The sequence below is a fragment of the Canis aureus genome, chromosome 7, assembly GCF_053574225.1.
Source record: "Canis aureus isolate CA01 chromosome 7, VMU_Caureus_v.1.0, whole genome shotgun sequence".
NCBI lineage: Eukaryota > Metazoa > Chordata > Mammalia > Carnivora > Canidae > Canis > Canis aureus.
Genome location: NC_135617.1, coordinates 52,526,311 through 52,540,085, shown reverse-complemented (window position 1 = coordinate 52,540,085; position 13,775 = coordinate 52,526,311). Strand labels below are relative to the sequence as shown.

The window sequence follows — 13,775 nt, the reverse complement described above, 5'->3', positions numbered from 1 at the left end:
CATGAGGTGAGGATGGTGATATGAAGACTGGAGGAACCCCTGGGGTCAGAGCTCGGCAGATGGGATTTTCTGGAAACTGACAGTAAAGCAACAGCAGCATCTGTCGTTTTTCCCTCAGACAGATGCCAGTGGATTCCCACATCTGCACTGTGCTCTATTCCAACCATCAGACAACCAAAACCCAAGTTTTCAGTCTTTAGAAATTTACTTGCGTTGTCAGTTTATAAGAACCTGCTATTGTCCTAGAAACCCTGTATTAGGAGACAAAAATGAGCAGAAGTTGTGCAATCATGTGTCCTTTAACTTAAGTATGGAATTGTCTCCAGCTGGTTTGGGTACCCAGAAATGATGGAAACACCCTTGATCTTAGACAGCAATACTACGGTGGGGCCTATCCAGGAGCATCTTTGGGGATTCCTTCTCTGTAGCTCCTATCTCCAGTAACTCAACCTCTCTTTCTCTCAACGACTAAATCAGACCAATATTTCTATCTGATTTAGCCCTCTACTTCACAAAAGATGGTCGAAGCCTGTATCTAAAGAATAGAGCTTTTAATTCCCTGGAGCTCCAAGAGAACCCAGTTCCCCTAGGCCACATACTTCTCAGCCAGTAGCCACAGGACAACTTGAAACACTGTCCCATGTCCCAGGCACAGTCATGCAGTGGATCCACTTGATCCTGGGGCCAGCATACTCCACCTGTTCCCACCTTCCCTTCCCTCTCCCTGACCCCTTCTATGCTCTGTCACCAACAGCCACAGAGGTCAGTTGGAGGTCTCCATCTACAACTTAACTACCAGGCTCTTGGATCCCCCTGCTGGCTGCCAGCAGAAGCACTCTTAGCTTTTTCTTTGTTTTAAAATAAATTCAAGTATTTCTGATGACAGGTTCTCTTTTTTTTTTTTCTCTCTCTCCCACTCTCCCTCTTTTTGTCCTTCTGACTCCATAATCCTTAACAATCATTTTATATTTTAGAGTCTCACATTTAACCATCATAACCACCCATACAGTATGCAGAATCATTACTCCCACTTTACAGATAAAGAAATTGAAACCTAGATAGTTCTAGAACTTGCCCAAGGTTATGCAGGAAATGGCACCAAACCAAGGATTGACTCCAGGTCTCCCTGAACTTTTTTGACATGTTATAGATTTTTAGGTCTTACATTTTAGACATATTTTTTTCTTTTTCAATAATAAGAAATATGAGTAAGTAGAAAGATGAAATTTTCTTCACTAAAATTAGTGGTGCCTTGAGTAGCACTTGCTGTCTCTCTCCCAGCAGAAGGGCTCTGAAGCAAGGGGCCCATTTAGATGAATCAATCAGGTTTGGACTTCTCTGAGGAAAAGAGGCTGAGAAATATGAAGTACAGAAGGCAGCTGTATATATGCTGAAAATCTATTTCTTTACCCCCCCCCCTTAAAAAATCACATTAAATTTTGCAGCTATTTTATGAAATATTTCCTGAAATAATTGGTATGCTCATCTGGCTCATCTGTCATGTAAAAATTCCAAGTGTAAGGTAAGCATTTCTGAGGTCTGAAATTCACGGAATACAGATTGAGGTACTCAGAACAGACAAATCCAAAACTATTTACTTTCCAGAGCATAATTTAAAAAGAAAACAAAAGTACTTCCCTTCCCCAATCTTTACAGTTAGATTTTATATTAAATTTAGGCCACGTGTTAATTTTAACTGTTAAAAGTATTTCCCAGAATATGTATTGGTCTTTACCAACCAAATTCGCGGGTCATTTGCCTGTCACTGCTTTGAAGTTCAAGCTAGTACTGCTTATCTCAGAATTTCAAGTCACTGGTGAAGTTAGTGTATATTTTAAGATGAAGTGCTCAAGAAACGTAGGCCATCGGTACTTACAATTTTTATATTTCAAGATAATATCTTACACTATTAGGGCCTGGCTGATGACTTTTTTTTTGTTTTTTAAGATTCCATTTATTTATTCGTGAGAGACACACACAGAGAGAGGCAGAGACACAGGCAGAGGGAGAAGCAGGCTCCCTGTGGGGAACCTGACGCGGGACTGGATCCCGGGATCCCAGGATCCCAGGATCCTGACCTGAGCCCCTCAACCGCTGAGCCTCCCAGGCGTCCCTAATGACTACATCTTAATGACCTCTAGGGAAGCTGGAGGCCTCTAAGGGCACCCTCACTTACCCGGTGGCTATGAGCAAACCAGGCTGGCTAGCAGCGCCATCTTACAAGATGGGACTTCGCTTCACGCTGCGGTGGGCCCCAGAGAGGAAACCGCAACCTTCGCGTGTCGCGTGTCGCGTGTCGCGTGTCGCGTGTCGGGTGGGAAGGGCTCTTGGTCCCCCTCACCGCGTGCAGATGACGCGAACGTGAGGCCCAGGGAAGCTGCGCTCCCGGGCTGCCCTCGCGGCCTAGGCGCCCGGTGTGCCATTCTCCTGTGTTCTCCGCAGGTCGCCGCCCAGCCCCGTGCTCCGCGTCCTCCGCGTCCTCCGCACGGCCGCGCCCGCGCCCGCGCCCGCGCCCGCAGCCATGACGACCGCCATCTTGGAGCGCCTGAGCACGCTGTCGGTGAGCGGGCAGCAGCTGCGCCGCCTGCCCAAGCTGCTGGAGGACGGCCTTCCCAAGATGCCCTGCACCGTCCCCGAGACCGACGTGCCGCAGCTCTTCCGGGAGCCCTACATCCGCACCGGCTACCGCCCCACGGGCCACGAGTGGCGCTACTACTTCTTCAGCCTCTTCCAGAAGCACAATGAGGTGGTCAACGTGTGGACGCACCTGCTGGCCGCCCTGGCCGTGCTCCTGCGGTTCTGGGCCTTCGCCGAGGCCGAGGCCCTGCCGTGGGCCGCCACGCGCTCGCTGCCGCTGCTGCTCTTCATCCTGTCGTCCCTCACGTACCTCACGTGCAGCCTCCTGGCCCACCTGCTGCAGTCCAAGTCGGAGCTGTCGCACTACACCTTCTACTTCGTGGACTACGTGGGCGTGAGCGTCTACCAGTACGGCAGCGCGCTGGCGCACTTCTTCTACAGCTCCGACCAGGCCTGGTACGAGCTCTTCTGGCTCTTCTTCCTGCCGGCCGCCGCCTTCTGCGGCTGGTTGTCCTGCGCCGGCTGCTGCTACGCCAAATACCGCTACCGCAGGCCTTACCCGGTCATGAGGAAGCTGTGTCAGGTGGTGCCGGCGGGGCTGGCCTTCGTCCTGGACATCAGCCCCGTGGCGCACCGCGTGGCCCTGTGCCACCTGGCTGGCTGCCAAGAGCAGGCGGCCTGGTACCACACCCTCCAGATCCTCTTCTTCCTGGTCAGCGCCTACTTCTTCTCCTGCCCGGTGCCCGAGAAGTACTTCCCGGGCTCCTGTGACATCGTGGGCCACGGGCATCAGATCTTCCACGCCTTTCTGTCTGTCTGTACACTCTCCCAGCTGGAGGCCATCCTCCTGGACTACCAGGGGCGGCAGGAGATCTTTCTGCAGCGCCACAGCCCCCTGTCTGTCTACATGGCCTGCCTGTCTTTCTTCTTCTTGGCGGCCTGCAGCGCGGCCACTGCGGCCCTCCTGAGACACAAAGTCAAGGCCAGACTGACCAAGAAAGATTCCTGAGGCTGGCAGGTGGGGTGAGGCGTGGAGGCAGCCTGTGGAGATTCTGGAGGGGCGGGGGGGATGGGGAACTCAGTACAGCAGTAGGAGTTGACTTTTTGTTTTTACGAGTCGCTTTTAAATTAACACACATTTCCAAGGGTGTGCTGCGGCATTGGAAAGCCAAAGGATTCAAGAACTTCGTTGTTAACGGTTGTTGCTAACAAAAGGAGTATTACTTTTCCTTCCGTGTCATAGCCTTACAAGATACAGGAAAGGAAGGGACGTGGGCTGGGATTCATGGGACACTGAATTAAGGACGATCATTCTGCCTGAAATTTTAGTGGAATTCTGACTGTGGCCTCCAGGGGGGCAAGTCCTGGAGCTAAAGGGATGATAGAGTTGGACTGGAAAGTAAGTGCGTGGCTGGTCCACACCGAATTGGAATGGCCACTGTACTATGTTGGTCTTTGGTGATTGATTGAGTAAGCTGTCCCAAGAACTTGATTTCATTTGGCTTTCAGATTGTCCAGGGTGGAGAAGTCAGAATCTTCAAGATGATTCAGTGAAACCCTTAGACAATGAATTATTCGCTTCGTCTGATTTCTGGTCCCTCCTCTCTCGCCCTCTCTGACACTGACCCTTTTCTCAGGATGACTTCTGCCTGGCTGTTTTTTCTACAGTGCACTCACTCCCATCTGTACCTTGCATGGTAATATAGAGGACTATGAAGCAGTCCTATTTCCAGGAAATGCTTGGATCCATGTGGACATTTTCAGGAAGCTTATTCTCCTATGATACCAAACGGTACTAGAAAGTACAGTGCCAAGAGCCATCAGGATGCCCAGCCAACAACCATGGATAATGTTTTGTGTCACCAGACCCTTCTGTTTTATTATACCTGTGGACTGCAGTACTTGAGCTCTATTAGGGCTGCCTTGCAGGCCAGAAAATCTGGGGCTTGCACTAGGCAATCTTCTCCAGATTTGAACCAGTATGCAGTATGTTTCTAAAAGACCAAAAAAAAAAAAAAAAAACCCCAAAACCCTAATAGAGTGAATTGGTTCTGGTCCTTCTAGGGATCTGATTATTTCAAGAGGAACCCAGGGTCCAACCCCTTGACTAGATGCTACCACGTAAAGGACCCACGTAACTATCCTAGTTCAGGGTCCTCAGGCGGGAGGTTATGCTTCAACTTAGAGATAACTCCTTAATCAAGCCCCAGGACAGATGAGCATATGTGCTCACTATGGGTTGGTCCCTGAAGGCTCCTTTGGGTAAGAATGGTGAACAAGGTGCCCTGTAGCTAGGATTTTCTGTTGCCCCGTAGCTTCTATGGGATAAGTGGTACTAGTGATTGATGTGCTCTGGTCACATAGCCCTCTCTGAGGACTGATTTATATACTTATTATTCCAGTGAAGGGGGGTGTGTTGACAGAGGAGCCATAGGAGTCTTCTCAGAGGCTGTTTCCTATCAGTATAAGGTCCCTTTTACTACAAAGGGAGGTACTTTGTTTTCACTCCAGTTTGATGAAACTATTAATAGGTTATTTTGTTATCTTCAGGTCTTTGTTTTCTTCCTTTCTCAGAGATTTGTGGATTTTATGCCTTATAAATGGAAACATATGAACACCTTTATATATATATATATATATATATATATATATATATATATATAAAATATGGAGTTTTCAGTTTTGGGTTATTGGGATAAGAAAAAAAAGAATTCATTGATTTGAACCAGTGGGTGAAAGAAATGTCAGAAAACCAAAATTACTTATCTATCAAAAGACACTGTCAACAAAAAAGAAAGAAAAGATACTATCGATCTGCATCTTGGCAAAACAAATTTAAAAAAATATACAACCTCAACTGAAGCTTTCCTATAATCTTCGTATCAAGAAAGTATATGTCTTGTCTGCTATGTGGATTTCCTAGATGGATTTCCCTATTAATATTTAAATATCTGAAATTCTGTGCTACCCAGGTGTCTTACTTACATAAGCCTCTGGTGTCTAGGCCAAATTCATCACAAATAAAGTTGGCAAAACTGAAGACAGTTGAACTAAACAAGGGAATTGGAGTTGTACAAACACATCACAAGAAGAGGGTCACTTTAAAATGAAGACTAGAAAATGTTTGAAATGTTCCTTTTTATGGATTCAAAGGCCTTATTCTTCTAAAAGTTGGGAGGAAGGTGTAAGTCAGGCTCTTGAATATAGTGATGGTCCTGATGGACAGAGATTTTCCGGTCATATGCAGGTATTTTTTTAGAAAATAGGAAATAGGACAGCAACATTGATCTTCACATGCAGTCGACAGACTAAGGCCAGTTGACACACTCTAAACAGTCTGTGACAAGTTCAGATAGACTACGCTCTAAGATATTGCCATGAAATTATCACTTTAATATACACAGGTATTGGTCCTTCAAGTGATAGGAAGTTTTTTAAAAATCAAGTTTTTCACCAGAGCTATTTGACAGCTTTGGGGACTAGGTATCTCATTAAAATACCAGTATCTTAAAAAAAACCAAACAGACAAATAAATAGAATAATCAGTGTCTTGTTAGAAATATATAAACATAGAAAATGCAAATGTTTTAAACTCCTCACACTTTTGAGTGATTAAGTTCCCTTTTAGAACATTTTCATTAAAATGAGTGTATCAGCAAGGAACAGGCCTAGTTTATTTAAAAGAATTAAGTATTTGCTATAGGAGGTGATTGTTTTGCTCCACCATAGCCTCCCCAACAGGTGACATCTGGAGATTCTCCCCATTCTCTCTCTATATTAAAATGTAAATGCCTCTGGAAAACCTAAACTATGAGTCATTTATATCTTGTGATTAAAAATTCTGATGGATTTGTATGAGGCCCTACTCAGGGCAAGGAGATGGGGCATCAGGATACAGCGGGTTGGGACTCATTTACCAATTTCCCTCTTGCCTAGTACTTCTGACTTATATTTACTAATGAGCTAACGTCAGTACTCCTCAGATGTTAAAATTTCATTTCCCATCTCTGCTAAAAGCACTTCACTCAGTCACAATATTCTCAGTCCTCTCGTGGAAGCTTGAAATAATAGGAGTTCAGGTTGTGGCATAAAGGTAGCTCATTCCTAACTCCTATCCACAAATGGTACCTTAATACTTCACAGGTTCTTCAGATGCTGCACTGTAGTTTCAAGTGGATCCTCCAGATGGCGCTCATGTCTTACTCTGCGTGGCCATTGTATCCAAGTCTTTGAGCTATTAATTGTATTGGTCCTAGTGTTTTGCTTGATTGCTTCTTAAAGAAAAAATGGAACTGTTTTCTGTTTATATAAATCTACTAACATGAATGACCATTAAACAGATTTTGTATATATGGATTGTTGTACTGTCAACAGCTATCTTGTTTCTTTGATAAGGCCTACCTTATAGAAAGGTTTTATTTAGACAAACATTGCCAGGAGGAGATCAGGACACTTTATATCCACCTAGAAGTAGAAAAGTACAAGCTCTTTAAAAATCTCCATACCCCAGGCCCCCAAATACATACACATGCGCCGTAAATCCCCACTTGTGAAAAGATCATTAATGCCATCGCCCCCTCTCCCCCCTCCAAAAGCTGTAGAGTTGATTTTTCTGAGGATTTCCATCTAATTGAATAAATTCTTCTACTTTCCTGGAAAATAGTGTTAAAGATTCCAAAATTTTGAATTTATGAGTTGCATTTCTTAAATACAAAAATTATGAATTATAATTATACTATAACAGCTACTATAATGGACGTGTTGTGAAATGTGGCACCTATCAACCAAAGGATTTTGTAGCCTGTTAGGTTTCATAGCTGTGAAAAAAAGTCATTCTCCAAACTGCTCCAGCTTTGGGCCATAATACTATCATAGCAGTAAGAAAACAGCAGCTGTCTGGCTTGAGGCGCCACTGATAGAATTATGGATATACCCCTTGCCCAAACCCTTTTTATGATCAACAGGGGCCATAGGCAGTTTGCAAATGCTTCTGTTGTCACTGTTAATGGTTTAACCACTCTTCAGTTACTTATTCATCAAGTATTTATGAGCACCTATTGGTAGCAGGTACCCATGTTGATTCTGGAGATACTACAGTGAGGGTGGGGGGAGCAGGGACCCTTCCACAGAGAGTTTTCACAATGCTAAATGAGAACCAGTATCTTCCCATGTTGTATAGTATCAGAGGATCCCCCTCTAGATCTTGGTCCTAGTCACAATCCATGGGCCAGATGGCCGGCCAAACCCAGGGGAGGCTGGGACTTGCTTTGTGCCAGAACATTTTCAAAGGGATTGAGCTCTCTCCCTTTGGCCCCTAGAGGCTAGAAACATCTCTCCCACTAAAAAGGTTGTCACGTATGGTCACTTCAACTCTACTTCCATTGCTTCTCTAGCCCTTTACACTGTCCTCTAGTGTTTAATTCAGTCTCAGACATCTTGACACATCTGGACACAGAGGAGCCCTATATTTCCACAGGCAGTAATTAAAGTCCCAGGTAATTAAAGCCCCATCCTTCAGGGAAGGGCATGTAGGGTTCCAACCTGAGTACAGCTTCCTGATTTAGTGTATTGGAAACAGCATGTTGCACTCTGGCTGCCTCCTTTAAAAAAACAAAACAAAACAAAAGCAAAACAAACAAACAAACATCTTATCCCTTAAGGAATTTTTATTAAAATAATATGAAAGGGGGATCCTTGGGTGGCGCAGCGGTTTGGCGCCTGCCTTTGGCCCAGGGCGCGATCCTGGAGACCGGGATCGAATCCCACGTCGGGCTCCCAGTGCATGGAGCCTGCTTCTCCCTCTGCCTGTGTCTCTGCCTCTCTCTCTCTCTCTCTCTCTCTGTGTGTGTGTGACTATCATAAAAAAAAATAATAATATGAAAGGAAAAGCTTTGCAATAAAAAAAATTCATTTAAATATTAACTTTGAGAGTGTATCTAAGGTAAGGGGTTTTCTTACCTAACATGATCTCATAGGAAGAGATATGCACTATATTTTAGACTCCAAAAGGCATTGATCAACTCTATAGAGTAACACCTCAGATCTTATCATGCATTATGCTTTCCAAAACATTTCCACATCCATTCAAGCTTCTAAATAACTGTGTGAAGTAAGGCCAAAAAGATCTCCACTAAACTAGGAAATACACTAAGAAAGTGGAATGATTGGTTCAAAGTCACATAATTAGTTGTAATGTTTAAACTCAAATGCACTTTTTTTTTTTAGATAAGTCCAGGGCTCAGACATCAACACCCAGTATTTGCAGAGCCCTTTATAGTGTGTGAAGCACTTTTACTATTGGGCATACTTTAACCTAATCTCATTTTAACTTTTGTTCCTAAATACCTCACCAGTAGCTAGGGTTGTATTGTTTTCTTTGCAGGTTAAAGTGACTTACTTCACACCACGTCCTTGGTGCCAAATAAAGCGTTCTCTGCACCTCACAATCTTCTCAGAGCCCAAAAGGTCATTGGCAGCAGGCACTTGGCCTAGAGTATAACATCAAATCTCATTCTCCAGTCACAGCTTCTTGAAAATACTTTGATTCCTTGGATAAGAAACATCTAGTATTGATAATCTTGCCAAGATTATACAAGCCCTCCCTTTCATCTTTCACTGGGATTATCAGTTCTTCGAACAATTGGTTCTCCTGGGATTTTGACAAGTGATATGACCTTTGGGACTCGAAAAAAATTCTTCTCTGCCTTATAAAAGTTATACAGTCTTAGCAGAAAGTCTCCCAAAAGCCCTTATTTCTCAGTTTCAAGTAACATCTGCTTATTAAAGAAAATGTAGAAAAATAGAGGAAAATGATAATCCATGGACCCACCACTAAAGTAAATCTCTTCACAGGAAAAAGAAGGGTATGGTGAGATGTCATCAATTATAGGTAAATTAGAAGTGTCACATAAAGCTTCCTGAAAAAAAATGGAAATTGGGAGCCATAAATTTTAAGCAACCTAATACTTTCATGCTATGAAATACAAAATCAATGGTCTCTGGCTCAGTTTACAGGAATACCAATATAGTAACATTATACTCCCTTCTGACATTACACTATGTAGGGAATTTGATGATGCTGTGGCTGAGATACTGGCTCATGCGACAAGGCCAATGATACATTATCTTGTGTTGAAAGAATCCTTTGAAATGCCTCTCCCGAAGCCAACCCTCTGAGAGTATTCTGCTAGAAAGACCTTCACTGGAGGGGAGGCCTAGCCTGCTGAACTGGTGAGTATATGGATTCACTGACAACCACTCCACAGACACCGAACACCACCGGGTGCCAAGCCCTGTTCTAGGCACCAGGAATATGGCAATGGACAAAACACACAAACCCTTGCCCTTAGGGAGCTTACATTCAGGGGTTGCAGGTAGGGGTGAGAGAGATGATGAGCTAAAGAAGCAAGTTATACAGTCTGTTATTAGAAGGGGATGGTGCCAAGGAGAAATAGAAAGCAAGGAAGAATAGCCCAGAGGGGCAAGGCGGGTGTGCAATTTCAAACAGGATCAGGAATTTCAAAGAGGAAAGGGATTTGGCTCGGCTCTGTTTCTCTCCCTGGCTGAGGGAAGAAGTGCAAGGGCCCTGAGGCCAGAGCACACTAGGAATAGCAGGAGGCCAGCATGAACGGAGAGAGGGAGGGCAGTAGGAGATGCAGACAGATCGTGAGAGCCTTGTAAGCACTCTGGCCCTTACTCTGACTTCAGGACAGTGTATGCTGGGGAAGAATTCTGTTCAAGAAAACTCAGGGTTGTTGTTTACCTACAGGGACGAATTAATTACTAATTACACATCACCTTGTACATAGAAAATAGAGTAAATCCTGTCCTTCAATCTACACAAAACCAGGTTATCATCATTAGGTTATTCTGTCTGTGGTCCTGGCAACATGGACTCTGTGTTCCTGTGGATACACTCTGGTGCTTGCAGGATTCTTCCCAGATTCTTAGCATTTTCTCAAGTCAGCTCTGAATGCTGACCTCCACTTCCCAGATAGGCTTTGAATGTATCCTTGTTCTACTGACAGTGGTTTGGACTCTGGATAATCCTCTGGGCAAAAATGCAATGAAACACCCAGGCTGGGGTCTATAAGCTAGGAATAATAATAACATTAACAGTTCACATTAGCTAGTGCTCACTCCTTGCCCAGTCCTTAGCTAGGCTGTTTTCTTAGATTCTTTCATTTAACCCATCAGACAACCCTATGAGATAGATATTGTTGCCTCCATTTACAAATGAGAAAACTGATAGATTAGGTAAACTTACCCAGGACTACCTGGCCAGTAAGTAATGCAATCTCACAGAAACTTGGGTCTTTGAATCCAGAGTCCATATTCTTAACAACCAAACAAAGTAAATGTAGAAGGTCTTTTGGTCTAGCTTCCCCACTGCCAATTGTGTGCACTAGAAGTATAGAATTGGGAAGGAAATGTAATGTGAATTTTTTTTGCCCTCATAAATGAAATCAACCTAAAGATGCAGTTCTTCTTTCATTTCTAAACACTTTGGTCAAGCATATGTCCTTAGGCTGTTACTGCTGAAGCAGTATGGATAGTGAAATTCTTAATTGTATTTTTTTGCTAAAATCCAATGCAGCCCTAGTCACATTACAAATGTCTGTCTCAGAAGCCATCTGTGACCATCTGGAAGAACTTCAAGGACTCAAACCAGCTCTAAGAACCACAGACTATTCTTGATTATTTCCCTACATTTCTCTAGTGAATCCTTCCTCATCTTCAGGACCTATTAAATATATCCTATTCCTCATTAAAGTGAATTTGAGCACCACTCTGGACTAAATCAATTTCTTTTTCTCAAAGACAACTATAGAAACATGCAAAGCATCTCCACTCAGTGTTTCTTTTTTTTCCAACAAGAATAAATCATTTTGGAATCTGACTAATTGTACTGTGGGGAAAATACCTTAGCATAAAGTTCACCTTCAATAAGTACTAGTGGCAAGCACTGTAATAATTATCAGTATTTCTATCACTTCATGTGGAGCAGGGTGCTGTGGGTTCTATACAGAACCTCTTCCATGGGCTCTCAGAGGTAGCTCACCAGAGTGGGAGCTCTCTTCCCTTGGGAGGGATTTCTCTCCACTCATAACAGATCAATACACATTTTATTTTCCTGGGGTTCTGCATATGTTTTGATCCATAGCTTTCACTTGGTTTTCAAGATGACCTCATGACCTCAAAACAATTAACGATCATTAATTCTGGTTTAAGCTTCTCATTTTAGAGATGAAAAAAAAAAAAAAAAACCCAGAATCTCAAGTAGGTAAGTTCTCTAAGCTCACATAAATATTCATGACACAGTGAGGACATGACTGTGGGTCTCAATACCCCAACCTGGTGTTTCATTTTCTGTTCCATGCTCCCTATGGGAAAAATGAATAGTGTTTGAGGAATGCAGCGGGAGAGAGGGTACCAAAAATACTTTCCCATTGTTTCAAGGTTACCATTTACCTGAATTAATGGACTTGCCTGTCCACAATCAGAATCTACAACTATAGTAGATATTACTGCCTCATTGCCCTCATACTTCTCTTTGTCCGTACTATTAAAATATTGGATCAGAGATATCTCACAAGCAGGATGGCAAGGTCAGTGATCCCTCATGTGCCACAGGAGGAATATCTTTTCCATCTGAAGAAGACTGAGGTAGAGTATAAGAAATATTCAACTGGGAACCAGTCATTAGTTGATAGTTTCTTAATCTCTTTTGGTATGGGGATTGCTCATCAGTAAAATGAATAGGCTGGATGGTGTCAATCAATTTCCAAGTTTTTTGATTGTGACCATGAAAAAAGTTACCCAGAATATGAATGTGTATGTATCTATCTCAAAAACTTTTTCAGTAAATTATTCTTACCCTTATAACATGGGATGCATCCCAATAATTTGCATTCTATTTCTTCCTTAATAAAAGAAATTCTGATTGTTGTCACAATCCATTAAATTGATTTTACTACCGACTAATGGAGACTGGTAGTTTGAAAAATACTAGGTGATCTCCAAGTCGTTCACTCATTTACCCGGGCAATCATTTCACAACTGTTTGTTGAGTATTTATGAAGTGTCAGCACTGTGATGGGATCCAGCAAAATGGCAATGAACAAAACAAAGAACTTATCTTTATGACGCTTATAACCTGTGAAATCTCTGACTCTGTGAGGTAATGTTTGGTAGGCTTTTTTGGAGAGAAGAAAATCCAACTGAATCAGCTAAAGTCATAGAATGGGTTTGACTTAAGGAAGAAAAAAAACAGCAGAAAACCAAGTTTTTCTAAATCCCTGTCAGGAACCCACTGCAAGGCCAAAACAGTCTAAACCTAAATTGTATGAATTTGTGTCAAATGAAGATTTCCTGGGGGTCCTAAATCTGTTCCTGTAACTACTTGGAAATCCCTTTTGATGTTTCTCTCTCCTTCTACCATACTTTGCAAAGATCGAGGTGGCTTGACTGGGTACTCTTTTTAGATAACGGATTCCAGAAACTAAGAAGTGAGTGGTGGAAATGAATTCTAGCTGGCATTCTGAGTGAGAGACACTCCCCTGCAAGGTCTTACCACTATGGGCACGCAACTAGCCACACTCCTAACACTTTCAAACTTACAGGTGTGTATAATTGAGTTTTTCAGAAACCATGCTGTACCATTTTTATCCAACAGAGGGAAGTAGAGCACCCAAAATCATTGTACACTATCACACACACACACACACACACACACACACACACACACCTGCTCAATATATGTCCTGTGACTTTAGGTCCTGAAGAATAATATTATAGGTTTGAAAACAAATTCTGGGTAAAGTCAGTGCGGGAAAGTGCTGAAAAGGAGATGCTTATTTTAAGCAACTGCTTTATTTTAGACTCTTTTCAGTTAGATGCCTCCTATCAGTTCCTGGGAGGTATGATCCAGCATGAGGCCCTCTTTCAGGTTTGGTCTGCTGGCTGATTGATCTTTCCATATTTTTCTTTCTCCATGTTTTGAAACACCTTCTAAAGTCATGCAATGTCTCTGTGCTCTTCCGAGTCCAGGCTTAGTGCACAGCCTTCAGACCATGGCACTTTTTACTTTAGCTGCCAGGGATAGTCAGGTTCCTGCTCTCTCCTATATATTGCACAGTGAAAAATGGTGAGTGCAAACCGAAGTGTGATCCATGCTGAGGAGTCCTATTTGGGAGAAA

The 13,775-nt window shown here is 43.1% G+C and overlaps 1 protein-coding gene and 1 long non-coding RNA gene across 10 annotated transcripts in view; one reads left to right on the top strand and one right to left on the bottom strand.

Moving 5' to 3' along the window:
* Positions 1 to 2,523, bottom strand: part of LOC144317381 (uncharacterized) — a 28,902-nt gene extending 26,379 nt beyond the window's left edge. Inside the window, exon 1 of one of the 2 annotated variants that reach the window (XR_013383364.1) lies at positions 2,177 to 2,523. This is a non-coding gene — a long non-coding RNA (uncharacterized LOC144317381). The remainder of the gene's footprint in view (positions 1 to 2,176) is intronic. The other variant, XR_013383365.1, reaches the window with a different exon arrangement.
* PAQR8 (progestin and adipoQ receptor family member 8) overlaps positions 1 to 11,365 on the top strand; it is a 95,366-nt gene extending 84,001 nt beyond the window's left edge. For 6 of the 8 annotated variants that reach the window (XM_077903684.1, XM_077903679.1, XM_077903683.1 and 3 more), the window contains one exon: positions 2,443 to 6,933. In XM_077903684.1, coding sequence (XP_077759810.1) covers positions 2,522 to 3,586 — 1,065 coding nt within the window. In that variant the 5' untranslated portion in view covers positions 2,443 to 2,521 and the 3' untranslated portion in view covers positions 3,587 to 6,933. Of the gene's footprint in view, positions 1 to 2,442; positions 6,934 to 9,641 lie in introns of those variants that run through there. The other 2 variants (XR_013383361.1, XR_013383360.1) reach the window with 2 other exon arrangements.
* Positions 11,366 to 13,775: the final 2,410 nt, after the last annotated feature.